Source organism: Lytechinus variegatus, chromosome 2, assembly GCF_018143015.1.
Source record: "Lytechinus variegatus isolate NC3 chromosome 2, Lvar_3.0, whole genome shotgun sequence".
Taxonomy (NCBI): domain Eukaryota; kingdom Metazoa; phylum Echinodermata; class Echinoidea; order Temnopleuroida; family Toxopneustidae; genus Lytechinus; species Lytechinus variegatus.
This window is the reverse complement of record NC_054741.1, coordinates 24,045,851-24,073,777: the sequence shown is the minus strand read 5'-3', so window position 1 is coordinate 24,073,777 and position 27,927 is coordinate 24,045,851. Positions and strand designations below refer to the sequence as shown.

General features: G+C 34.7%; 1 protein-coding gene across 2 annotated transcripts; it reads left to right on the top strand.

The window, feature by feature from the left end:
* LOC121407641 (N-acetylgalactosamine-6-sulfatase-like) lies at nucleotides 1-27,811 on the top strand. Of its 2 annotated transcripts, none has more exons than XM_041598812.1 (10): nucleotides 1-137; nucleotides 10,596-10,719; nucleotides 11,384-11,561; nucleotides 13,197-13,407; nucleotides 17,657-17,918; nucleotides 19,414-19,517; nucleotides 20,501-20,743; nucleotides 22,065-22,186; nucleotides 22,630-22,747; nucleotides 23,266-27,811. In XM_041598812.1, the coding sequence occupies exons 1-10, from the start codon at nucleotides 6-8 to the stop codon at nucleotides 23,350-23,352; spliced, it is 1,581 nt and encodes a 526-aa protein (XP_041454746.1). In that variant the 5' UTR covers nucleotides 1-5; the 3' UTR covers nucleotides 23,353-27,811. The 2 variants fall into 2 exon arrangements, with proteins under 2 accessions (XP_041454746.1, XP_041454745.1); XM_041598811.1 differs by lacking the exon at nucleotides 17,657-17,918 and adding an exon at nucleotides 15,602-15,866.
* Nucleotides 27,812-27,927: the final 116 nt, after the last annotated feature.

Sequence of the window (27,927 nt, the reverse complement as noted above, 5' to 3'; positions counted from 1 at the left end):
GATGCATGAAATCCGCAATGGAAGGAATCCCAAGAATATGGCATCTGAGACGTTTCTTTTTAATCATTCTCATCATTTCATCGGAGAAAGTTGTTTGTGGAACTCGTCCAAATATAATTGTCATGCTTATGGATGATGTAAGTTTGGCAGTTCAGGGCAGCACGGGGTGCAGCGGGATCGGGACAAACCAGTCGAGTCCGTCCCTGCTCGGAGCTCGGCTCGGGCTCAGCTTGGGCTTCTGCGCTGCCGCACCACAGCAGCAGGGGGCTCGGCGGCGCGATGGCCGATGCCGGTACATACTGGCGCGGCGCTGGCATATATCATCTCTTTCAATTCAAAGTTGCGACATTTAAATGATGCATGGAAAATCACTTTCTGCCGGCCCACGATACCATCAATTTTAATAATGCATTTTCTCGTTGCCCAATCAATGTCTTGATATTCAAAACCTATCATGTATGTGCGAATACGGGGCATCGCGAGCGCTGGTTTTGGTGGCACGGTTTTCGCGCAGGTTTTGCTGCGAGTGGCATCGCCTCTGTCTGGGCGGCTCGTCGCAAATGGGGTTTAATGCGCATGCGCACATAGTAGATGCAATCTCGTGCCTTTTAACAGACAGCTGAAGATGTGCTCTTTCTGTACAAGTTTCAATGTGGATACTCGCCTGTAAAGTGTGGATATCGGAGCTTGAAAGTTCATCAAATTTTTGGATGCGTAAATGTTCGAAATTTTTTTATGGTAAGTAAAACAACATTCCGATTAGGTATAAAAATTAGCTCTAAATATATTTAAATTATTAAAAAATCCAAAATCACGCCATTCTGACATTGCGCAGTCCAGATATAAGAGATGCCAGCTACCCTTGTCACAGCCGGTCTCTCGGCAGTCGAGCTGCCCGATGCGCCTGCGGTTGGCAGGGTGATGCTACCCTTGTCACAGCCGGTCTCTCGGCAGTCGAGCTGCCCGATGCGCCTGCGGTTGGCAGGTTGATGGGAGCGGTCGATAGTGAGTCGTTCATGCTGGATTGAACTAGATCTTAAATTGCTTACTTGATGATAATGTTGTGCCTTTTTGGGGAAATCTCTGTCATTATACCGTAGATAATTATTCTGATATTGATTTTAATACATACATTTGTCACAGAAAGATTTTATCATCCCAAGGTTATGTGACTCAAGTCAAGAGTCGAGGTGGTTGATTATCGTTTCATTTGGCAACTGGATTTGCTTTTGACAGTGGAATATCAATGTTGACTTTTCTAAAATTAAAATCATGGGTGGAAATCCCAGGGGGACACGTCCCCCTACCCAAAATAATAGGGGGACATGTAACAATAATACATTTTTTTTTCTTTTTTGGTCAAACTTTTTGGGGTTAAAATGACCTTACAACAGTTTGGGGATAAACTTTTTTTTTAACTTGTCAGAGTTGCCAGCATCCATAGGCGGCGAAAGCTGGGGGAAGTGTACCCCCCCCCGCCCTTAATTTGAGGTGGGGGACGATCCCCCCACCCCAATTTTTTTTTTTTGATACCCTTTTTCAGCGTTCTCGCCAGAAAAAAATTCACCCATGTCGGGGACTTTTGCTGCCACTCCCGGGGGTGGGTGTGGGAGGGGGGGGGGTTCACCCCTCCTGCGCGGAGCGTGGAAGCGACGGCCTTTTCATGAAATGAAGACGCCAAGGAAGCCCCATTGTGGCGTATTTTTAAGCCCACACAAATGCACATAAATGCTAGGCCTGGGAGTAAACATCGATTGATCAAATGGTTCGATTGGCATTCCGCCAATCACCAATCGATAAGCAAAATTTACCCAAATCGAATGTTCGGCAGATCCCGATTTATGACATTGGGAGAACTCAAATACCCAAGTAATAATAACAATATGACAAGAAAACAATGATGACACTTTATACAGGTTTAAAAATTATGTTACCGAGATAATTTTTCAAAAATAATCAATGATTGTATTACATTCACAGTTACACACCAACATGAAAGCGCTCCGAATTTTTTTTAATCCCACCCAACCTTGCCCTCGATACACAAAATGAGTTCATTGTCTGCGTGCTCAAAACAAGAAAACACACAACCAAGCTCACTTGAGCTGATTGGACCTTCGGATAGCCAATGAAACTTTTGGGGAAACAAAGAAGAAGGCAGTGGTTCCCTTATCAGGAGAGGTCATGACTTCAGAAATAATTGACCCCTCCCCCATCTGTGTGTGTGTGACGGAGAGAGAAAGATAAGGGTGGGAGCCGGAGAATTCCTTTGTTTCAAAACAATAATGCAACCTTTTTTCTATCCCCCTCACACAATGAAAACTACATTCCAACATGCGCCCCGTCTTCACCGGTACTTTCTCGACTAGTCTCCAAAAATAGACCCAGTTATACATGTAGGTTCAAATGATAAAAAATCGTAATTTTATAAGGTATTTCAAATTAAATATTTTGCAAAATATTTTTTTGAAATACATGTGTAGAATCGTGGGCAGTGCCACAAGTGGGGGCGGGGACATGGTGTGGGCAAGGGATGAAATTGTTCAAGAAATGCTCCACCTGGGGTCAGTCTCAAAGAATAGTTCATGAATGAGTTGTTTACATCTTTGGACTTTGCACTGGCAGATCTGGGCTGATTCATTCATATGCAGGGGTGTGGCACTTGGAGGGATGCATGCATAATACCAGAGTACCAGCATGGATTTAGGAAGGATTTTCATTGGAACAATAAACTGAAAGTTTTAATCTCATTTCATGTAGTTTCTTTTGATATAAATATCATGGAGAAGGGGAAAAAGGTCCTACTTTCATTTATTCTAAACATGTGACTTTGATGGAGATTTCACCATAAAGTAGGTCAACTATTGTGACTTAAAAGACCAGGGGCGGTATTCTGAAAACGTTCTTATCTTAATTTTGTTCTTATCTACGTCACTTTCTTAAATTGGTATTCTGAAAACGTTCTTATCTTTTTCTTATCTTTTGTTCTTATCTTTGTTCTTATCTTGCTCTCCACCCCCAATGCTGAGCGCGTAAATTTACCACTCGCGCATATAATACAAAAGTGCGCTAAAAAGATAAGAACAAAATCAAGATAAGTGGTATTCTGAAAACGTTCTTATCTTTTTTCTTTCTTATCTTTCACGGTATTTAAGATAATATTTAAGATAGCTAGAGGGTTATCACATCTCACGATGTCTGCGTTTTTTCTTGCTCAAAATCGATGGCCACTAGTAGTAATAAGTACCCACAAGTATTACTCCCACCATTTCTTTCATTCACCCTTTATTTTGCCCGTCTATTTTTTCTATCCCTTTTTCTTTTTTCTTCCTTTCTATTTGTCTGTCTTTTTTCCTTTCTATCTGCATGTCTTTCTTCTTTTATTTCATTCTCCATGTATATCTTTTCTTTTGTTCTGCTTAAATCTTTTAATTTTTTTCTTTTGCTTTGTTTCATTTATACTTCATCTTTCTTCCATTTTTATTTTCCCTTTTCGTTTCATCCCTTTCTTATTTCTTTATAGCTACTGAGTCTTTATTTCTTATTTTCCCTCTTTTCTCTTCCTTTTCTTTCTTTCTTCTTCACTTTTTTTGTCATCTTTCTATTTTTCTTCCTTATTTTTTCGTCCATTCTTTCGTTTTTATATATGCTTTTCCTTTTTGTTTCTTTCTTCCTTCACTTTTTTGTAATCTTTTTATTTTTCTTCCTTATTTTTTCTTCAATTCTTTCGTTTTTATATATGCTTTTCCTTTTTTTAATCATTCATTTTATTTTTCCCCCTTTTGCTTCCTTCCCTTTAATAATTCTTAATTTTTCTTTCTAAATTTATTTTATTTCTGCTTTCTGAAATTTTTGTGTCTTTTTTTACTTTCTTTTTTTTTCTTTATTTCGTCGCTCATTCTTTTTTCGTTCATTCTTTATTTACCCTTTTTCTTTACTTTGTTTCTTCTCTCTGTCTTTCTTCTCTTAACTCTTTATTTTCCCTTTTCGTTTTTTTTCTCTTTCTTTCTTTCTTTGAATTTACCTTTCTTTCCTTTATCTTTTTGTAGTCATCATGTTTGCGTTAATTTTCCTTTCATTTTTTCTCTCTCAATTTTATTTCTTTGTTTCATTTCTCTTTTTACATTTTATTCCCTTTTTCTCCTTCTTTTTTTTTCTTTCTAACTTTCTTTTATTCGTTTTTAGACTATTTTCTTTTTCGGTTCCATGTTACTTTTTTTAATCTTTTTAGTTTGACCTTTTTCTTTTTTGTGTGTGTGTTCCTTTTAGTTTCTTTCTTTTCTTTTTTTTTGTTCCTTCACTTTATCATTGATAATTGTTTTATTTCTTTCATCCTTTTCCTTCTTTTATTTATTCTATTTTTCTTTCTTTTTTATTTTTAAGTCCTTTTTGCTTGCTTTCTTTCGTTTACTTTTTATTTTTCATTATTTTCTGCTTTGTTCCTTTCATCTTTTTTCTGCTTCATTCTGACCCTTTTCTGTCTTCTTACTTTAATACCTACTTACTTTCTTTCTTCATTTTTTATTCTTTATTTGTACCTGCTTTATTTACTTTTTTCTTTCTTTATTTTGTGCACGTGGACGTCTCGAAATAATAAAATCAGTCATTGCGTATAAAATGCCTATTTCGCGCAATGCGCCAGAAACAGTGTACGCGCAGCGCCCATGATATTCTATTCACATAAGGTACGCTTCTATTGGTTAAACTGCCAATATAACGCGCATTTTGATTGGTAATATCCTATAAATGGGCGTGTTGAAGATAAGAAGAAGGCAGTCCTTACAAAGATAAGAACGCGTTAAGAAGATTTTCAGAATACCGATTTGCAATGATTTTAGCGTCTTCTTATCTCAGTGAGATAAGATAAAAGATAAGAACAAAGATAAGAACGTTTTCAGAATACCACCCCTGATTCCCTACGAACAATCGAATCATTCGATGATTTTTTCAGGAAATAATTGAATGGTAAAAATGACAATCGTCCCAGGCCTAACATCCATGCACCATGCATAGCGGTCACGCACAGTTCTCAAACTCCTTTGCTATTCGTTCATTGTGTGCAGAGAGGGCAGGATAAAATGACAAACACAGTACAACTCCTTTGCTATTCGTTCATTGTGTGTATAGAGGGCGGGATAAATGACAAACACAGTACAAGTACATGTTCCTTGTATATACAATGCATTTATTCCAAGTTCCACTCCCATCATATCAGTAAGCGCAGCTACCGGTAGGTCATGGAGCATAGCCGGTGTGATGTGCGGGGCAGACGGGGGAATAGGCAACGGAACAACCGTACCGTGCCGTCATATGCCCGCAATAGCAGCCGCGAGCTAGCTGGGCGCCTTGCCACTTTCCTAGCCGTAGTAGGCCTGTAAGTGGTCTTAAGTTGGTGGGACTTCGGCACAACCCGATAAATGAAGTTGATATCACTAAGATGAGTTCATGGAGTGTATTATTTTTTTCTGAATATTTCCATTTAATTTTTCCACGCATGTCGCTGAAATTTTATGCATGGTTCCACTTGGTCTCCATTTCCGCACGCATGGTGTTTGCACCATGCGTATTATACACTGGCGAGAACGCTGCCCTTTTTTTTTTCTTTTTTTTTTTGCTTGTCAAATTTAGTTTTCTGCGTCCCCCCTATAATTTTTGGTTGATAACCTTTGGTGTATTTTTTTGATTATCAAAATAATTTGGTGGTGGTCCCCCCTAAAATTGTTGGCTTTCGCCGCCGATGCCAGCGTCCCCCTACCTTCGGGGCCAATTTCCGCCCATGATTAAAATGCAAAAAATATGTTGTTTAATTTTTCACTCTTGTAAGAAAATACATGAAAACTCAGAGGAAATATTTCACTTCCACATGGCTCTATTGTCTATTTTTTTTTCTATGTTATTCATTTTTTTTTCTATTTTATTATAATTTTTTTTTTCAAGAAGGGTGCAGGGGGGGGGGTTGTGTTCATAAGTTGAAATGGGGATGGGATTTGTTTAAGTTTTTGTGTCACTTTTGTTCTCTTGTTTTGAGTGTTGGAGCTTTGATGCCTGTTTTTGTTGCTGTTCAGAGCTTTATTTATGTGCAGTGATTTCACGCTAGAATATGAACTTATTTTTCATTAAAAAAGGAGTGCTCGAACATGGCCTTTGTTGTAATCATACATATATATATTAAAGCTTAATTTTTATGTTTCCTTTTTGATACTTGAATTACATGCAATGCTACATCTAACACCCTCAGACTCTGCTGCTCATCCTTCCTAAAAAATTGTCTCCGAAATGAAAGCTACATTATCCATCTATAAACAAATTGTTGAAACAATAAAATACATAAAGAATTGGTGAAACAATCAAATACATCAGAAAAGCACACTTGTATTTTTATACCATACAAAGTACATGTACAAAAGGAATGATATTTTTCATTTGTAAAAAAAAAGACCCCATACATACATGTACACAATACTAAAGTTGAAAAAGAGCTAATTGTAATTTATATCAGAAAAACAAAGAAATACATTAGAAATTACAAAAACAATACTTTAAACAAATTCATTTAGGAAATTATCTACATGATGCTGTTTTGATGCCAACTAAATTATATACAAATTATCTCTCATTATCACCTTCATTTGGCAAAAAAAAGAGGCGAGTAATTGTGATTTTGCATAATTTGCATAATTAATTAGAATTAATTAAAAGAAATTATTTTACACATATTAAGAAGAAAAATTACCAAGTGAAATGATTACACATCAATTGAGTTTTCTTTCACCTTTCCATTGATACCTAAATTACTTCAAAGGGCTCAAAAACAAAGAAGTTAGAGCCCTTTGAAGACTTGGGTTCAAAATGGTCACAAAATGGTCACAAAAATCGGTTATGCACTCCATTGACTTTACATTAAGACAATGACCACAAATTTGGATAAATATGCGCGACTTAAACTGGAATAACTTTATAATTTCTTGATGAAAATTTGAGTTCTTGGTATCATTTGAAAGGTCTTTTGAAGGGCTTTCAAATGATACCAAATTCATTGAGATTTGAGGATTTTCATTTTTTTTGTCACATACCTATATCATGCCTATACTATAGACACGACTAGCTGGAGTGGAGTGAGAATATTTATTATTATGTGGTGCTACAAATTTTTAGCTCCTCAATCAAAACAAAAGTAATTGTTTTTGCAAACAGAAATTTCTCAATGTTATTGTTGTTATTTTGAATAAGCAAACTAGTCAGTTTTTACTGTTGCCTTAATTGCTTGCATTCCCCTTTTCACTATAAATTTGTTTATTGAAATCAGTGAGTCTAATTTTCAGGGGCCCGTTTCTCAACACCTGGACAAGTTAGTCATATCTTTATCCACAAACCACGGAGTTAGTTCCAATCTTACTAAACCTGTTTCACGAAAGGCTTCCTAACTAAAATACCTTGATATCGATACTATCGGTAAAAAGAGCAGACGAGACGTAGCCTTAGTAAAAAAATAGCATAATTTTCAAAAATAAAAATTATGACAAAATTGCAAATATTGTGATGAATTGGGAATTACCGGTATATCTTTTAAAAATAATAGCACAGGTAAATTATGCATCATACATACTTAGACCATGAAGACTGGGGCATTCAATTGCTGAAAAATTGAATTATGAATAATTTATTTCATGACTAAAAAAATCACATGTGGACGTTGAGATGGGTACCCCCGGGATATCCAATTTTAATAGTTTACGAAAGTAAACCATAACGGTTTTCTTTGTAAAATGATGATAATAAATTTTTGATCCCAAACGTCATCAAAATATAGTTTAACAAAACATTTTTAATCATTGATACCGAAACATACGATATTTGACCGATTCTATGCATAAATTACAGATAGAATTTATCCAACTGTTAATAGGTTTCTGAAAATAAGAAATACGAGTTCATTTATGGATGGCCTGATGTGATAGAATCTTTATTGATTAAATCATTTAACTATTTCAAAATGAATGGTCTTGTAGCATTTTACCAACAGTTTTTTATAGTTTCTTTGTATCAAAATTATCATTGAATGCATTATCCCCCTTGTTTTGTGATGTAATTTCAACCCCAATGATTGATTACGTAAGATTATAGTTTTAAAATTTCTAGGCACTTTTGCATGTCATAGTCTACCCACGTGATGCCACTACGTCATCAAGAAAGAAGTTATGACAGGTTCGAAGGTGTCAAAAATATTTACTGAGGTTGTTGTACCAGATCTTGGTAAAGAGGGCTTCGTGAAACGGTTAACGGACAAGTAGCTCACTATCTCCGATTTAGTCAAGAAATTATGATGGTGTTGAGAAACGGGCCCCTGGCTTCCATGACACAAGCAAAAAAGATGATTATAAAAAAAAATTGTCTGAAGTGACGTACTCAGTTGTTTATTTACTTGCTACATTTTAAACTTTTTCTGATTTAATTTGATAATCAAAATGCCATGACAGTTTTTTACCTTCTCTTCCGGCTGTCCCATGTATTTGCATGTGTACATGGCTACATAGTCAATGTCATATATATATGTGATTAGAAAATTAGAAAGCATAAAGAGAAGTTACATTTATGATTGTTGGAGATATTAATGATACTGAAAAGGACTTTTATGAAAAGGACTTTTACACACTTCTTGCAAATAACATTGTCAACAATGTAATTATTAAGCGAGGACAAGTTGTTAGGTTTTTTTAGGACTACCCTTTGGTTTCTTCCCCCTGCTAGGCCATTTCCATGTACTCTAATGTCCCGGGGGGGGGGCACTTCCATTTACGAGTGGATAATACCATGCGAGACCAAGGGGTCTCGAAAAGCACCAGAACAAGTATTTTCCATATTCTGAAAATGCACCCCTTAACAAGTATTGGCATGTGAAACCCTACCTTTAACAAGTATTGGAAACAAAATGATACTCTTAACTGGCAATCCCCTGAATTGAACTCCTAAACAAGTTCAGCGGTATTTCAATTATGTCATGGACGTCGATCGTCGGTTTTACCTTTACCAACATCATTGGGTTTAGTACGGCACCACCTTGCGCAAATCGTACTCTAAACACGTTGTGTTGACTGTTGGAGCAAAAAGTACATCCTTTATAAAACATTTTAGTCTTAATTATTTATACCCTCGCAAATTTTACCCTAAACACGTAGCTTTCCTGCAAAATAGATACCCTTTTTAAAGTTATTTTTGTGTTTTTGACACCCTTATTATGTTACATACGTAATGTGCCCTATCTTTAAAAAGACATCCTTTTTACGTGTTTTTTTTGGTCACACATGGTATCCTCTCGTCAATGTAAGTGGCCCCTCCGGGTCAAATGTTTCTTATGTATAATTCTTGATTGCATGTTTATATATTCTTAATAGTCTTCTGTCCTATGATTTTACTCCCCTTTTCATGTCGTAAGCGTACATTCTGTCATATTTTCATGAATTGCTTTTTTTATAAAAAAAATTCCAGGTTTTAAATGGATGATTTTAAAAGAATTTACATTGGTCGAGACAGTAATTTGCTATATTTATTCAAATTAATTCATAAAAGGATTTAAAAGATATCTATATATTTTAAGGTCAAGTCTACCCTAGAAAAAATGTTAATATGAATAAAAGATAGAGAAAAATCAAACTAGCATAATGCTGAAAATTTTATTAAAATGGGATGTAAAATAAGAAAGTTATGACACTTTAAAAGTTTCGCTTATTTTTCATAAAACACACAACTCAGTGACATGCAAATAAGACAGTCGATGATGCCCCCTTGCCCCCTTTCACTTTTTCTTTTGTTTTCTATTTGAATTATACAATATTCCATTCTTTACAGATTTGACATCAAGGGCCAACTTGACTGAACCATTTAGTAAATGCTAATTCCACATTTTCCGGGAGGAATTTTTCTTTGTTCCACTTGACAATGAGGAGAAAATTAGAATTATTTGATATTTCATACAATAAAATACAAAGGAAATAGTGAGTGGATGAAGTCATCATACCGACCAGGATGTGCATATAACTGCTTTGTGAAATTAGGCAAAACTTTAAAATGTCTTTCTTATTTTACATCCGATTTTGATGAAATTTGCAATGTTATGCTTGTTTGGTTTTTCTCTTTATTTAAATCAACTTTTTGTTGGGGTGGACCTGTCCAATATAAGTCATGTATGATAATCCATCCTAGATTATGTTAACAGTTTAGATTTATTGAAAAAATGTTTGAGTACTGCGTGTAGATCTGAACGTCTACACAGTATTTGAGGAAACAACAATCAAGTTGATATAATTTTCTAATTTTGACTGTAGAAGCCTGTAGAGCTGGGAGGCATTTCATGAAACAAATATTCAGTGATTTTTACTGACTAATTTATTCTCAGCCAATCAAATGCAAGGATTTGCAGTAGCTTATAACAAAAGATGGTGAAAATCATGCACTATTTGTTTCATGAAATGCTCCCAGCTGTACATGCCTCTATGCGTGAAAGCAAAATCGAAAATTGATTTTGTTACTATTTGCCACTATAGGGTTTTTATCATGTTAAAATTTAAAAATATAATTGTCTTTGAAATATTTACCAGATGGGATGGGGAGATCTTGGTGTCTATGGCAACCCAGCGAAAGAAACTCCAAACCTGGATCAGATGGCAGCAGAAGGCATTCTCCTACCAGACTTCTACTCAGGGAATCCTCTGTGCTCCCCATGTAAGAATAGTGATGATTCCGGAGGATTGTTTCAAGATAAAACCATCCATTCCAAGTTACAAGATGCTGATTCATGCCATTGATTGGCCAATATCTAAAAATTTGTAACAGATTTTATCTTTTATCGTTGATGACAAGTTTCATGAAACTGGGACTTGCCTTGACCATATTTGATTCATTTTGTTTTATTTGTAATTGTTATTAGTGGCTGTTTGCAATTACCATTATAAGCTACTGAAATCATGCTTTTTATTCTCTGAACCTGAAGGAAATACATTATTGAGCTTTCGAAATTTGTAATTATCAAGAATTTTGTCACTGAAAGGAAGCCTTAAGATATTGTATCTAATCTATAACTATATCATCAATGTATAATACACGTGAAATGGTCAGTTCATATTCTCTTTTGCACTTCTATTTTTCTATTGTCAAAGCTGCATGATTTTAGATATTTACTATTTTATGATAATGCATTACACCATTAGTCTTAAATGTAATGAATTCTTTTAATAGAAATGCCTATTTTTATATCAGTGCAATTATATTTGTTACAATTCAGAGTCAGTATATCAGTATACTATTAGAACAATTTGAAATATCTGAAAATACTATGCACTTTTTTAATAAACATTCTTTTTGAAATCTTGATTTAATTTTCCATCAGCAAGAGCAGCGTTACTGACTGGAAGACTACCGATTCGCAATGGGTTCTACACAACCAATGAACACGCTCGTAATGGCTACACCCCTCAGATCATTGTAGGAGGCATACAAGACGATGAAATATTACTTCCAGAGCTGCTTCAGAAAGCTGGTTACAGGAACAAAATTGTTGGGAAGTGGTATGTCACATTTTTTTTTTCAAGATGCTACAGTAATATTTCTAAAAGAAATCGTAATACATGATTATGGCTTTTGCTTTACCAAGGACACTGATTTTGAATTGGATTTTCAAGTTGATTGGAAGCGCCGTGATGTAGCGGTTCTGACTCTCGCCTTGTAATCAGAGGGTCGTTTGTTCGAATCAAACCATGGCCAAGCGCCCTTTGGCAAGGCGTCAATCCACACTTTGCCACTCTCACCCAGGTGCTAATTGGGTACTGGTAGGAAACAACCGTCATTGTGGTTGGTTTAGCAAGTTTGCGCCGAACAGGCTGCTTGGAATGCTATGAATCCAGTGACCGGGTAATAATAATTCTGAAGCGCTTTAAATACTCATAGATTGATAAAGCGCTATGTATGCCAATGATTATCATTATTATTATTTCAAGTACAAAAGGAACTGGCAAGGTGGAAGCTCTTATTAAGCTCTTTCATTTTTGTTTCTGTCTCCTCTATCTTTGAATAGTTATGTTACTTTGTATGCAATTTTACTGATATTTGATAAATGAAATGAAAGATACCATACCAATTTCCTACTTTACAATTTGTAATTACACTAAGCACTTAATAATCCATTAATTTCCTTATTTTTAAATGTAACAAGATGTAACATGATGAATAATTTTTTATTGAATTTACAGCCATGCAGCAAAATCATACAAAATAAGGCACAAACAGTGGTTCAAAGGCATTGCTCCAGCAACAATTGCTCCCAAGGAAAATCTGCACGTTATTAAGCCAAACATAAAATCTAACCTCCAAAACTTAATAAACCCTAATTCTTTTCTTTACATTATTCATCCTCTTTTTATTTTTGTTTTTATTTTTTATTCCCCTCTCACATTTTTATCTTCTCTTTCTATTCGTAATGTGCAGATTTCTTGTTTGTTTTGTCTGATCTGGTCTTTGGCTTGTTATCTGTACTGTTTGTTTCTCTGTCCTCTTTTGTCCTGTCTTGTCCTTCTTGGTACACTGTCCTTGTTTTGTGTGTTTTTTCTCTGTTAATATTCCCTCTTGTCTTGTTAAATTTATCTTACATACAATATTTGAATCGTTATCTTATATATATAATATTTGTATACCATGGGTTTGAATATATTGTCTTGATTGTATTACTTTTTGTATAGTGTATAAAAATACGAAGCTTGACCCCATTAGTATTCTTGAAATATTCTATTGAACATTGTTCATTTCTATTTGTATTTGATAATTTTAATCAGTTATTTATTTCAGGGGACTCACATAAACAAGCGAAGCTTTCCAGTGAGTTCCCTTTTTTCATTTCTGTTATTCATATTCTGTATTGTTCCTACTTTGTCAATTTGTTTGTTTGAAATGAAGAAAAAAATAAATTCAATCAATCAATCAATCAATTATTTTGAACCAAAAACTCTATTACAATCGTAACTCTAACCTTATGCCCTCTTAGATACTGAGACCGGAGCAAATGTCGCAGGAGTAAATTTCGTGTCACCTAAACAGTACTATCAAAGTTAAGTTTTTGTATTCAGAACTAAACATCCATTGTTATCATTTTTGTTATTGTATTATCTTCGTTCAATTGATTTGATTTTCTTAATCTATGTCCATTCCAGGCATCTTGGACATCAGCCTCAGTTCCATCCTTTAAAACATGGATTCCATGAATGGTTCGGATCGCCCAACTGCCATTTTGGACCTTACAATGACAAGAACACTCCCAACATCCCAGTATATCAAGACGCTGAGATGGCTGGAAGGTATTACGAAGAGTTTGCCATTGATAGGAAAACGGGGGAATCTAATCTTACACAGCTCTATATCCAGGTAAGTATTGGGGCACAAGTTCCATGCTGACCTTAATAATAATAATTATAATAATGATAATAGATATGATTTGTAATATGCTAAATCCAGAGTACAGAGAGCTTGAGGTACAATGAAAGAAAGAAGAATGAAGTATGATAAGTAAGAAGAAGAAGAAAATTGTCATAGAAATGTGAGTCTCAGATGATGTCTTCAGAAACAAATTTCAGTCTCAATTCTTTGTTTTAACTTTATAACATTCAAATAGCTTGAAAAAAATGTCTGCCCAATGATTGAAAGCCCATGAAATTTATTTTTTGTAATGCAGAATCGATGTATTCTTTGTATGAAAAATAATTTCATGACATAATTAATGAAGATGATAAGAATGACCAGGACAATGAGGAAAATTAAGGTGATGAAAATGATGGCAGGGATAAAGGTGATGACCTTTAACTTCAGTTTTGTTATATTTCAGAAGATGCATATTTAAAGGAAGATTCCATTTTGACATTTATATATCAAATAGGTTAAGAAGAGTTAGGTAATCTGAGTTCGACTGAGAAGTTTTTTTTGAGCAGAAGATGAATCTCTGACAACCGTTTAGACCTCTTGATTTTGTTTTAAAGGGGTGGTCCAGGCTGAAAGTATTTATAGCTTAATAAATAGAGTATAATTCACTGAGCAAAATGCTGAAAATTTCATAAAAATTGGACAACAAATAGCAAAGTTATTGAATTTTAAAGTTTAGTAATATTTTGTAAAAACAGTCATCATGAATATTCATTAGGTGGGCTGATGATGTCACATCTCCACTTGTTCTTTTGTATTTTATTATATGAATTTTTTTCCTCCAAGAACTAGAAAAATTGGATTGACAACTGATTTAGTGCATAAGATATTTATTACTGCAACTTATTTCATCATAAGGGAGACATAGGGGAAGGTGGGGTAAGTTGTGACACTTTTTGCATTTTGCATGTTAGAATTGATATGACTAGTACTATTGTAGAAATAAGTACCTTGCCTTTAAATTTGATTCTTGGGAAATGTTTTTCACCTACATATAACTTTCTACCCCCACACTGAAAGTCATAGTGACATTTGAAAAAACCGATGTCAAATGGCTCAACTTGCCCCATATATGGGGTAAGTTGTGCCACCGTCTGGGGGTAAGTTGAGCCACAAAAACTACGTACAAAATGTATGGGGGGAGAACCAGCATGTCAATTTTTTGTTTAAAGTCTTTTCACTTGCTAATTCTCTATAAATACTAACATCCTTTAAAAGGAAAAAAGCAGTCATGTAAATTTGCTCCTTTCAGCCTGCATTTCAATCGATTTTTATGGTTTGTTTTTTAAAATACATTACCATAAGAATTACAATGGCTCAACTTGCCCCATGCTGTTTGGCTCAACTTACCCCAGTCCGAACTTAGTGCGATAATTTTGTATCCACACATTTATTATGCATCCATCATATAAAAGACTATTGCAAGAATGAAGATCCATACCTGGACTAACAATGTTGTTATCATGTCTTTACTATATTTAAAGACGTGTGTGTGAATAAAGCACTTATCTATTTCACACTCTTTTTTACTTTTTTGGCTGAAATTCATACTTTTCCCTCTAAAAAACGACTTTTTGTTTCAAAGTGGAAAACAATGTGGTGGGGTTAAGGGTTATGCTATGGGTCATCAATACATGACACCACCACAATGTCTGACTCATTCATTATTGGCCTTGGGCTGGTGGCTCAACTTGCCCCTATGCTCAACTTACCCCGCCTTCCCCTACTATTCACACAAGTATGAAATAATGAAAAAAATATGATTTTATGTAATAGCATAAGAAAACGGAAAGTGGAGATGTGACATCATCAGCTCGCCTAATGAATATTCATGACGACTGTTTTCACAAAATATTGCTAATTTTAAACTTCAATAACTTTATTATTTGTTATCCGCTTTTGATGAAATTTTCAGCGTTTTGCTCAGTGAATTCTACTCTGTGTATTAAGATATAAATATTTTCAGCCTGGACCACCCCTTTAATCATGTAGAAGTTCACATGAGTAATATTCCTTAAATGTCATTGAAAAAAAAATTGATAATGAGAAACAATTATATTGACATTGAGTTATATATGTAAGTAACAAGTCAGGTCAAGATAGGAATTCTATTTCAAGCTTTGTTTGCCAACCGTGCATACAGGAAGGAGTCAGCTTTGTAGAACAGTCTGTGGCGGCTAAGCAACCGTTCTTTCTGTACTGGACCCCTGACGCCACCCACGAACCCCTTTATGCCTCCAAGTCTTTCCTGGGGCGTAGTCAGAGAGGATTATATGGGGATGCTGTGATGGAGTTGGACTATGGTGTAGGCCAAATTCTGGACAAAGTCCAAGAGCTTGGGATAGCTAACAGTACCTTTGTCTTGTTCACGTCTGACAATGGTGGCGCTGTGTATGCTCGAGAAAGCGGTGAGCATGTGATTTGTGAATGCTCAGATACACAAGGGATTTTGCCTGTTGGTATTGTCTGTCATTGTGGGATGATGTTTAAGCACTGACAGTATAGTTGTTTGTCACGATAAATCACTGTTTAACCTCTGTATATTGTGCATTAATACTGATATTGGATATTCGTATAGTTGATGCTTAAGGTTCTCTAAAATATCCCTGATTTAGGCTCCTAATAATATAGCCCACACCATTCAAAGAATCATCCCGACTATGTCACATTTCCTTCAATAATATTGTTAAATATTTGGGTGTTACTTGGTCTTCAAAAAAAAAAATTATCCTTTTTTTATAGAAAATAATTCTTTGAAATAACTATCACTATATGCCTTGGTACACACTCCATGCTCACATCTTTCCTTTGCTTCTTTGGCAATTCTCTTTTCTTTGAATTATGTAACTTTATCTTAGAATTGTTATCCTAATAATGGGTCCAATGTGTAATGTTTAGAGTCCACTTTATGTCATACAAGGTATTTTGTAATCCCACCTATTACTGATTGCCCTTAAAAATATTACATCCCAATGGTAAGTTGCAGGGGGACTTCAGCCATAAACCAAAACCAGCTATATTATGACTACATAGACACTTAAATTCTAAAGTTAATCAATTATGTGGAAGCTTCATGATACACTAGGGCAACTGTTGCTTCCATCCTGGGAGAGTTTATGATTTTTTTGATATCTTGGTCATTTTGCTTATTGACTAAGCTGATGTTCAATCATGGCGGCTGAGGTGATGATTTTTCTTTTTTCTTTTATTCAGAAGCACATTCACAGATATACCATGTGATCACATTTTCTAGTGTTTGGTGTCTTGAGACATGTCTCAACATGTTTTAACACAGTGATTATGTGTCATTATGTCTACAGGTTGTCTGTCTGTCCAGCCGTCTGTCTCTTAATTTGTCTAGGCTCATCAGTGGGAGATGTCTTGTGTTTCTGAGGATGATACTACAGTGAGACACTGAAACAAAATCTGAATTTTGAGGAGTTAATCTCACTGCTTTGTTTCAATCTGTAAGTGTTGGTTGACTTGAGACTTGTCTCTGTCTCAAGATAGTCAATGCTTGTCAGTCTCTTGACTTGTCTTTCTTGGTCTTGGCTGATTTAGGACACAAACGTCTCTGTCCCTATACTTTGTTTTGGATGTCATTGTCTCTCTATCTCTCTATCTGAGGGACCACTGCTTGGTTAGTGTCTAAAAACTGTTTAAGATCCAACATTGCCTTTTTCTCTCTGTTTAATAGATCTTTTCTTTTTTCAAGAAAGTCATAGAGGTTACCGGAATCAACCAGTCACTGAGTTGATGTATAAATAACCTTGATTCCTTGTCTGCTTGTATATCATGATATGTGTCACTGGTGAATGATGATGTGACAAACATTGGTTTGAAAGTTTCTGCATAAAACGCTATTTTTGTTGTTGGCTTCAGTGTTTTATTTGCGGTTATCTTGTTATTCATACACATATTTTATCTGCGATTTCCTATATATTTTATAAATTATGTGCTCACAATGTTCCCTTGCATCTTTCAACTTCATGTTTCCATGGGAGGAGTTGTCATTGGAGCTCAGTTTTGTCCTGGAATCCCCTGCGAATATTGCATCTGTGACTTGACATATAAATTTGTTATGATAACAGGGAGGAGATGGATTGTTGATCTGGTGCAGTCATTTCTGAAGTGGCCCGGTTTACTCTGTTAGTAGTTAATTATCGGTATTCTTCCATCTCTTTTATACATTCCACAGGAGGCTTTGACTTTCATTGACAAGAATGTGGCCTCCAAAGCTCCCTTTTTCCTATACTGGGCCGCCGATGCCACCCACGGACCCCACTATGCATCCCCAAAATTCCTAGGCACGAGCCAGCGTGGACTTTACGGAGATGCTGTTCGGGAACTGGACTCCGGTGTCGGGGCCATTCTTAGATCGCTGAAGGAGCATGGAATCGATAATGACACTTTCGTGATTTTCACCTCTGATAATGGTGCCCCTCTTAACGACCATAATGGTAACACAAATTGATGAATATTATGAAGCATAAAGTGATGTTGCATGCTTATCATTTTTCATAGCAAATATACCTCCTTTTTCCTGCTTTTTATATTCAGAATATTGTCTGGTATTTGTTTTGAAGTATCTCTTGACTTGATATCATATGGTTCATTGGACAAGTCCTTCTGCAACATTAACATACCCCTGAAAAAGACATTTGTTTACATTGGTGACCACACAGTATAAAACCCACAATGAGTTGACAGGGAAGGTTTTTTTTTGTGTGATAATCAAAAGTGCTAATTTTTAGGTTTCAGTTATAAAAAAATAACAAATTGTCATTTCTTGAAGTAGAACTTTTCTACTACCTCCTATCCAAAATGTGCAATCATGAGATTTAAGTGAACAAAAGAAACCGGAATTTCTGTAAGCCTTTTTTTTCTATATAATGCTGGTAGTTTTCAAGAGCTCTTGTATTTTTTAATCAGTCATTGAAGTGATTCTCATTCAAAAATCATATTATCTTAACAGTATACATTAATGTGTGATCATATCTTAATGCCTAAAGCCAGGCTAACGCTTTGGTAAAGAGTTGATAATATGAATTAAACTCAAGTATCATCTAACATTTTATAGAAACTTCATTGTTATGCTTTTTTGACTAAATTGACTCATTCAAATGAACTTGTAATGGTGGATTGACCTTTTACTAACTCCTTTCCTCTATATCATGACTTTAATCTGATGTTCATGCTTTGTTTGTCCTGTGTCATATACATGTTTATCTATTATGTATCTCTCTTCACACTCTAATTCTTTTAATTTTAACAGTTCATACCTTTTTTTATATATAAATTTACATTTCTAATTGTTAACCTCATGCCAGAAAAAAAATGTGTTCTAATGACCCCATTTGCAAAATTAATACATCACTCCATGTATGTTAGAACTGCACTGTTCCAAATACTAAAGAAGTACTTCTATTTTTTGTTTAAATTTCAAATTGAATGAACACTTCTTGCTCTATCTAATTTTCTCTCCTTTTAGAGCACTATCAAAGACATATTGCAAATCATGGAATTACCATATTTGTTTTATTGTGGAGGACATTGTAAGTTTGAAATATACTTACTCTGTCTAGAAAAAGAAACCAAGCAAGCCTTGCCCAAAGGCTAAATGTGATGCCCCATCCCCACTATACATTAAAAAAAAACAGAATAAAGCTATAGAAAAAACAATTTTTTTTTGGTTCATTACAAAATGAAACTTTAAGAAAAAAACCCCACCATTCAGAAAATACTATTTTACTCTCTTACAGAACACTAATGAAATTACAAAATGTGAAGTTACAGTATGTAACTTAAGAAAATGTTGGTTAACCTCAAATTTAATACCAAGGAATACATATTCTACAAGAAATTATGACATAAAGATACTGCAGGTTGACTTATGCATAAAGATTTACTCTGAATCATCTGTTTCTCTCCATCTCTCTCTCTCTCTCTCTAAAGGTGGCATCAATGGGCCATTCTTGTGTGGCAAAGAGACTACCTATGAGGGTGGTATGAGAGAACCAACTATAGCCTGGTGGCCGACTCACATCAAACCAGGAGGGGTAAGTTTGGATCATCATATCCGTGTTAGGCATTAAGATTGTAACTTTGTTATCCATGTATTTGACTGCACCATTAGAACCCCCCCCCCCCCCGGATGCTTCATTGATTAATGGCAGTTACTAGGAAGAACATTTTAATGTTATCATCAAGCCACCAAAAGTAATTCATGATTTCCTTGAGCAATTACAAAGTGCTTAATCACAAGTTTTGAAGACTGGACAAACATTTCACCCAGAACTGCACATATATGTTTGGAGCCTTATAAATTGGAGTTTCCTTTAAGATGTAAATATATTCCAGTATCTAAACGATTCATCTGCATCATGTATATTTCTATCTGTGTTCTTGTCAATTTCTGCTATCTGAAATATATTTAAAAAAAATGAACTTAAGGTACATGCCAGTTGTGGTAACGATATCAAAATGAGTTCGTACAGAATCCAATGAAATGACCACCAAAGTGTCAGTTTGCGTAAATAAAAAATATGTGCCAAAGGATTCTGGAAGAAATTGTATACAGTAACTGCTGAGAAATTGGCAAATAAGCACAGGATTCAGGTCAAGCGTCGGGCCGACATTCAGAGCAATAATAATACACTGTCCCATGTGCGTTTATCTGTGTTGGTGATCTTCAGTGTGAACATTTTTCAGCATAGATTTCAAGATTTCACAAAGTTCATTTTATGTAACTGTACCAGATCTAGATCCTCAATGATATACTGACAATTAAGCCTGGTTTTACAGACTTTCTCATGAATTCAGAATTTACAGCAACTACTGGTATTTCTCTTTAAACACAAATTACCGGTAACCTTTTAACCAATCACACTGTAGGGATTTTTTTCACCTATACTATGCCTTAATAAAAACTACTGCATGAAAGACAAGAAGGTTTAGCATGGTTGAATACATCAGATTGCATCTGTGCATCACCATTGGTTGTGAGTCAAAGAGACAATCAGATTCTTCTTCTTTCTTGCAGGTTACTCATCAAATTGGCAGTGTCATGGATATTTTCACCACCGCTCTGAGTCTGGCTGGTATCGATCCTCCAAGTGATCGCTTTATTGATGGGGAGGACTTGTTGCCAGCCCTGCTCAGTGGGACATTGGATGCCAACAAGACGATGTTCTATTACCGTGGAAACGAGATGATGGCGGTCAGGCATGGGCTGTATAAGGCACACTATTGGACATGGACCAACTCCATACAAGAATTTATGAGCGTGAGTGAAGTAGAATGTACCATGGATTAAAATTTAAAGGGGAAGTTCACCCTGAAAAAAAGTTAATTGTAAAATTAGCAGAAAAAACAATGAAAATCCACGAAAGATTTTAAAAGATCATTCGAATTCAATTTTTATTTTATTTGTGGCATCATATGAGAGCAGTCTCCCACATTATGTCGAACCCTCGTTGGGGAGACGACCACTGCTCAGACCCTGAACTGCGGTTTTATACCCAACTACAAAAACCTTGTTAGAAGATCCAAGTTATTTCATTTCAAAGCTTTTGCAACCCTGCATGACCAATTTAATCCCTCTTATCTAACTTTTCACCTCTGCAGGCAAGCCTGAGTGTTGCGCCAGGGTTAAATGATAAACAGCAGCTGTGATATTACGTAATAGCAGTTCTGCCTGTAGTAGGTCTTTCAGAATGAAAATACTGTATATAGTATTTAATCAAGTTTTCAAAGGCATATTGTATTTACAAATCCAATGTTAATGTATTTTCAATTTCAAAAGATGAAAATCGACCCAGAAATAAGGAAAATATTAAGGAGAATAAAAATGACAATGAGAAGAGATTGCTGGGATCTTCTGCTTTGGTTAATCAATCTTACCTAAATTTTTACCTCTGAAGGCAAGCCTGAATGCTGAACAAGGGATAAACGATAAACAGTAGTTTCAAAACTGGGGTATATCTCCTCTAACAATGATTTTTCTTCATGCATGTATTGTGAATTTAAAAAAAAATCAATGAAATGCTATTTCTAAAAAAAAACAGACAAATTATTTCACACAGGCACTCCTGAAGGGAGAGCATTTTTAGTCATCATGAACCATTAAAAAGATTGAAATTCATGCATTTTATATTGCATAACATATGGGGTAGCAGCATGTATATGACATCACAAATCAAAAACTTCAAATTTTAATAAATTTCTTTATTTTTGGTGGATTTTCCTCAAACCTTCAGCAATATATTTGATTATTTTTTATCTGGTATTTTTACAACAAAATTTTTGTCAGGGTAAACTTCCTCTTTAAGGAAAACAGAATGTTTGAACTATATATGATCATTTACAGCATCCAATGTTACATTTTAACTTGGGTTCTTTATTCCCTTTTTTGGGGGGTGGGGGAATGGGTGTTAAATTTGACCCCCACTTTGGAATTTGGTCATCAAAGGTTAGGTCAAAGCAGACTTTGGCACAGATATTGGGATTCATTTTTTTAAAAATGTGATTTATGTTTTTGGAAGGACTCATTCCTTGCCAGAATTATATTTTACTATATTATTTTTTTCAACTTGATGGTGATTTAGGGAGTGAACTTCTGCCATGGTGAAAATGTGACAGGGGTCATGACCCATGACCAGGTCAACCACACCCTCTCTCCGCTCCTCTTCCATCTTGGACGTGACCCCGGTGAAAAGTACCTCATCAAGTAAGTATTTTTAATCTCATATCTGGCTTAACTTTAAAACACCATGATCTGAATCTGAGGTTCAGTTGCTGCACCCGGTCATATCAAAACTTTAATTTATACCTGATATTTCCTGTATTTCACCAGAATTTTGTGGTCAACAGTGCTATTCTCATTTAATATATTTTTGCTATTGCAAAATGGTGTAGGTGACTCAAAAAATTTTTAATTCAAATTTGAAATAAAAGGTATTTATTGACTTTCAAACATGTTTTATACATTATTACATGTTGACAAGTTTAAAAGCATAACAAGTTTTAAATGTAAACAGGTAATGTACATGCATGACAAATAATGGACCCATTTCTATGTTAAGAGTGATGGTCCTTCAGATATATGACTCGTGATACTCATGACTAGTGGGTTTGCCCCTCAAACGACTTAATACATTTTTTTTTCCTCAGGGACACAACAGCAGAGTATAAGGCAGTGATGCCTCAGATCAGGCAGATAGTAGACGATCACAAGACCAATCTCATCCCTGGTACACCTCAGCTTAACATGTGTGATAATGCTGTCATGGTATGTATAGAATAGAGAAACGTCTTTCAAAGTTTGATGAATGTCATTTCAAAATGTGCTTAATTCTATGTATATCTGGTCTCAGAGTTTGCTGATAGATTAACTGTCAAATGTTCTAATATTATCCTTGGTTATCACCAAGGCGTGGGACTGAAGCCTCCATTGCTTCACAAGGCATTGATCCCTCCTTATTTATTCCTCCAGGCAATGTTATAGCGAAATACATTAAAAATTGTTCCTTGAATAGGATTTTAACTATTGGTTCTCTCTAGAGTAGAGTCATAACTTTTGCATATACTAAGGTGTAGTGGTCCTAGAACAATTTTCCAGTCAGTTTAGGAGAAAGCTATTGGCTATGCTGAATCAGTTTAAGTTCCCCTATCATAGGCACAGTTGGCACCAACTTCTGACAAATATCAGTGACGGCATCACTGCTGCGTATTATTAACATAATAACTTCAGTTTTGACTCTTACATTTTTGCTCTATTCTTTTCCCTTCTCCTTTTTTGTCTGACAGAATTGGTCCCCTCCAGGTTGTGAGAAACTGAATAAGTGTCTAAAAGGGCCTGCATCCAACCCACAGAAATGTTATTGGCCTCATTGATTATTTGCCTTCCATCCACTGGGGCCCTCTTAGAAGTGTGCTATCTATGGAAATCCAACAATGTCATGTCATCTAAACATTATACACATTATGAAATAGTGTATTTCAATACTTGAGAACTATACTCAGATCTCTATGTTTTAGATGACACAATTATAGTGTTATTGGCATCCCGGGTTGAGATGAATTGTAATTGAGCCAAAGTCTTTATTATAAAGGCCTTATTTTGATCACCACTTTGTATTGTGATTTGATAGTGCATGGTCTATCTTGTACTAATTTAGATTATGGGTATTACAAAATACTGCATAATGCAGAGTACACTTTGTTTTTTAAAGGTCAAAGGCCTTGGATATCCTGAAGTATAGCATTGGTGCATCATGGTATTGTCATTACATTTAATTATTATGGAAATTGAGCATTAAATGGTCATTTGGTCTGAAATTATTATTGCAATCAAGACTTCAAACAGTATGTTGTTAAAGAGCAGATACCTGGAATATTACCTTGTTATTGGGAAAACATTTGTAAGATTGTTTTCTTTATATCAGGGTTGTAACTTGTATTACGTGTATCATGTTACTTCAAGGAAGTACTATGAAATGCGCTTTAACTATGGGCTTGAGAAGAGATGAAATTGCAATTGAAATTTTGGAATATTGAAAAAGAATTGAAAAAATGATATTTGATTGTAGCTTTTAATTTGAAAAAAAATCAAACTTTCTTTGGATTTTACTCAGGAAAATGTAAATAATGAGAAAAAAGCTATAATTGCTGCAAGTTGATGGTCCTATTTAACTTGCAATATCACCTGATTTCGCACAAATGATCACCAGGACTCCGTAACATGAAGGTTTGCAATCGATCGCTAAATACCAATGACCAATCAAGATCATATACTGACCGGGAACCAATCAGTGCGGTTCTTTCATATTTGCAATTCATCGTAAACCTTTGTGTTACAGAACCCTGGTCTGCTGTTGTTCAACATTCAATTGGTAATTCAATAACAGATAGAGTGGAGGTTCTAACTAGTATTATATTCTGAGTGGTGTATTGCCTCAGCATACTCCAAAATGCAATATAAGGACTGAATGATAATAGACAGACAAGGAGTGTCAGTGTGAGGTCGAGGTGCCTATGAATTTGATAGAAGATTGATAATTCGGTAAAAAGAGGGTCTTTGCATTCAAAGAGGTTACATGTATTTGCTTTACTGTACATTCCTGAAAATGTCTCTTATGTTTAAATCTAATAGAATACTTGCTTATGCAGAGTGCATTAATAGGCTTGATTTAACTAATTTTCAAAAGTTTGACATTTGATAAAGGCCCTGCAATACTGTGACCTTAATATCTTATCATATAATTGTCGCTCCAATAAATATTGAAGTTTATTGATCCGATACTTTTTTTTTCTGAGACGGACACACAGTCTGGGGACAATCCCTGAATAATCAAGGCAATAGGCATTTTCCTAGAATGATCATTTTTTGATAATAATCAATACAATGATTAAATGAGTCATGATGTCACATTCATTTATTATTAAGAAAATGGTCATTTAATATTGTTGCCTCAAGGAAAATTATCAGATGATGAAATTGAATGATGTACAGGTCATTTGCATGCTATTTGGGCCAAATAATTAACGATTTGTAGTAATCCAGATGGCGACTCAAGCACAGTTTATTATTTTAGTCACGAAATAAACAAGCAAACATTCATTACTTGTATATTATTCAATTTTAAATATATGATTCTATATATTTCTATGTAATTTGAAATATTAGATGTTATATACATATTATTTGTGTTACTGTTCATTCTTGTGATTTCACTTCGTAAGAGGCTCTTCACTTCTAATTACTTAAAAGGACAATAAATATTGGAAGAATTGTATATACATATATGTACTTATTTTTCTACAATGCCATTTTCATATTGGAATTTATAGAATTGATAGTTGAATATAGGATTTTATAGAGAATATTATGTAAAACTATATAGCAGGAAATGTTTTCAGCAATTTGAATGAATGTTGACATGGCAACTAATTATTCTGAGGGGGTGGGGGTTGCGTGCCCACCCCAAGATCTGTGTCTGAAACAATTTACAAATTGACTAGTTGTAACATGTATTACTTTATAACAGTCATTTATAAATTTTGTTTGTATAATCACCGAGTGACTCGTACATTTAATTCCGAAAGTGCTCCTTTTCAAAATATATAATAAAATGAAAACAAAAATCTTAAAATTGTTGTTTGCAGTTATTTTGGATGACTTTCAGCGGAGAGTAAGGAGAAGTGGGGGAGAAATGAATATGGATAGTGATAAAGAGAGAGAGGGAGAGCTTGAGGTATAGAAAAGGGAAACTTGTGAAGCTGAGGGTGGAATAAACAAACCAAAATCACAATTGACTAACTTGAGGTTAAAAACAAATTGAGGCCTATAATTATGAGAAAAAAATTGTCTTTGTGGGAAGAGCCCCGATTGGTCAAGCCCTTGAAGAGGGCTCGGGTCATACTCATTCCTGATTGTTTACAATCATTTATATGCTTTTTATTTGTTTATTTACTTTTATGAAATGGGGGCCCTGGAAAGCATGCTTGGTAACCATGGTAATTATAAAATGTGAAGTTAGCACATCATGCATTCATGATTGGTTACTTTTTCAAACACATGCCTTCATCCTTTGATATAGTTCCAGTAATATGTAACCAAAGTCAATTCGATAGATGAACTACATGTATAGAGTGTGAAATAAATCAATATAGACCAATCGTCCAACTCATTGATTTGAAATTTAATAACCTTGCAGATATATCTCTTCCAATTTCAATTGAAAACAGACAATAACAATAATTACATACACATGAACAGGATTTTAAGACTCATGTATGACATATTGCTATACAAAACAACTTCAAAGAACTTTGATATTGTCATAATTTGGATCAAAACTTCATAGAGTATAAATAAATCAATATATCAGCGCACTTATTTTTCTTTTTCCAAATTTCAGGGAATTGAAGAGTTATGTAATGCTATATCATCATTATTTTTATCTTCATAATTTGTAAGTACATACAAACAAATAAATGATGTCTTAAAAAAAAAATTCAAGAACCCATGCATTACAAATGACACTTTGCAAGAAAGAATGTTTGAAACAGTTAACAAAATTTGTTTTCAGTGAATGACCAAAATCTATGTTGGAGCTGAAAAGAAAGGTAACCTCATCTTTCATTTAATATCAATTATAATCTCTAAGTAGTGCAAAATGACATATAAATAAATCTCACCTGCTAAAATCTTAAACATATATGCTTTACTCTTCAACATGTGGACATGGTCGGAAAATATCACAAGTACTTTGGACACAATGAGGTATACTATTCACAATTATTATCTATATAGCTGGTTTTATCGGTACACTAAAAATGCATATTTTGGTATGCATGGTCTAAAGAATGGCCATTATAAAAGTAATCATATTTGATAGCTTTTCTTCACAGGCATCTGTCGGTACACAATAATACTAGTGATATACATCACAGATTCCAAGGCTAGCACTATCTGCATATCAATATTTTCAAATGTTATTACATCACTGTTGGAATCTGGTATAAAACGATCACTGATATTTCAAAACCTTGTCTTCAGTTTTGGTAAAGGGTCAGTCATGTAAACTATCATCAAACATTACAATATTACATCTAGGCAAAGTAGTCATTGAATGCATTATTTACCAATCAGAATGTAAATATGGTATTTTGTTGTCTGTTGGGATTTTATATTCAAATCTAGTGCCCTCTCTCAATAATTTTTTAAAATTTTTATTCAAAATAGCTGTTTGAGCACCTACTTTACACATCTAGTAATTGGATGTTAGAAAGCTAATAATACAGATTGTGTCCTGAAATTTTCAGCCAATTCCACGCTTGAGAAGGTGTTTTCTATAAACAAGACCAAAATATGTTGATATTCTATTTTGCTTCGGAACCTGATCGAATTAAAATCTGATGTTAAACCTGTGAATTTATCCAATAAAAGACATTCTTATGGGGTTTTGCAAGAAAATATTTACAATCAATTGCAAATATTCTGTTGCAATTTTACGATTGATTGATCACTTTTAACTATAGCATATCAGATTACACTCCTTGTTTCACCTAGCAAGCAGATTAGCAGTCAATCATAAGTCTTGCAATTAATTGCAACACTTATGATTGACTTTGGGAATGAAAATAGACTTGCAATTAATTGCAAGGTTCTTGCAACATCCCATTAGTGTATATCCTACGCATCACAACTGTTATGGGCACACACATTGATGAAATATAGTAATAACATGGAATAGTGACATCTGTGCCCCGTGTTACAAAGAGTTACGATTGATCCAATCAATTGTAACTCCATAATAATTTTTCCTACTGGAAATTTGCAAAATGTCCTTTTTAAACAAAGGCGAACACACAATTTTTAAAACAAAAATGCATTATTAGATGTGGGCGTTGCTGGCTTTCCATAGTTGAGGTTGTACTGGGGCCTGTTTCATAAAGAGTTACAAC

What these genes read in the sequence shown, in the direction of transcription:
- LOC121407641 (XM_041598811.1), top strand. Translation starts at nt 6, where the DNA reads ATGAAATCCGCAATGGAAGGAATCCCAAGAATATGGCATCTGAGACGT. An exon ending in CCATACAAGAATTTATGAGC is followed by an intron (nt 20,744 to 22,064) that starts GTGAGTGAAGTA and finishes ATGGTGATTTAG; the next exon opens with GGAGTGAACTTCTGCCATGG. An exon ending in GGTGAAAAGTACCTCATCAA is followed by an intron (nt 22,187 to 22,629) that starts GTAAGTATTTTT and finishes TTTTTTCCTCAG; the next exon opens with GGACACAACAGCAGAGTATA.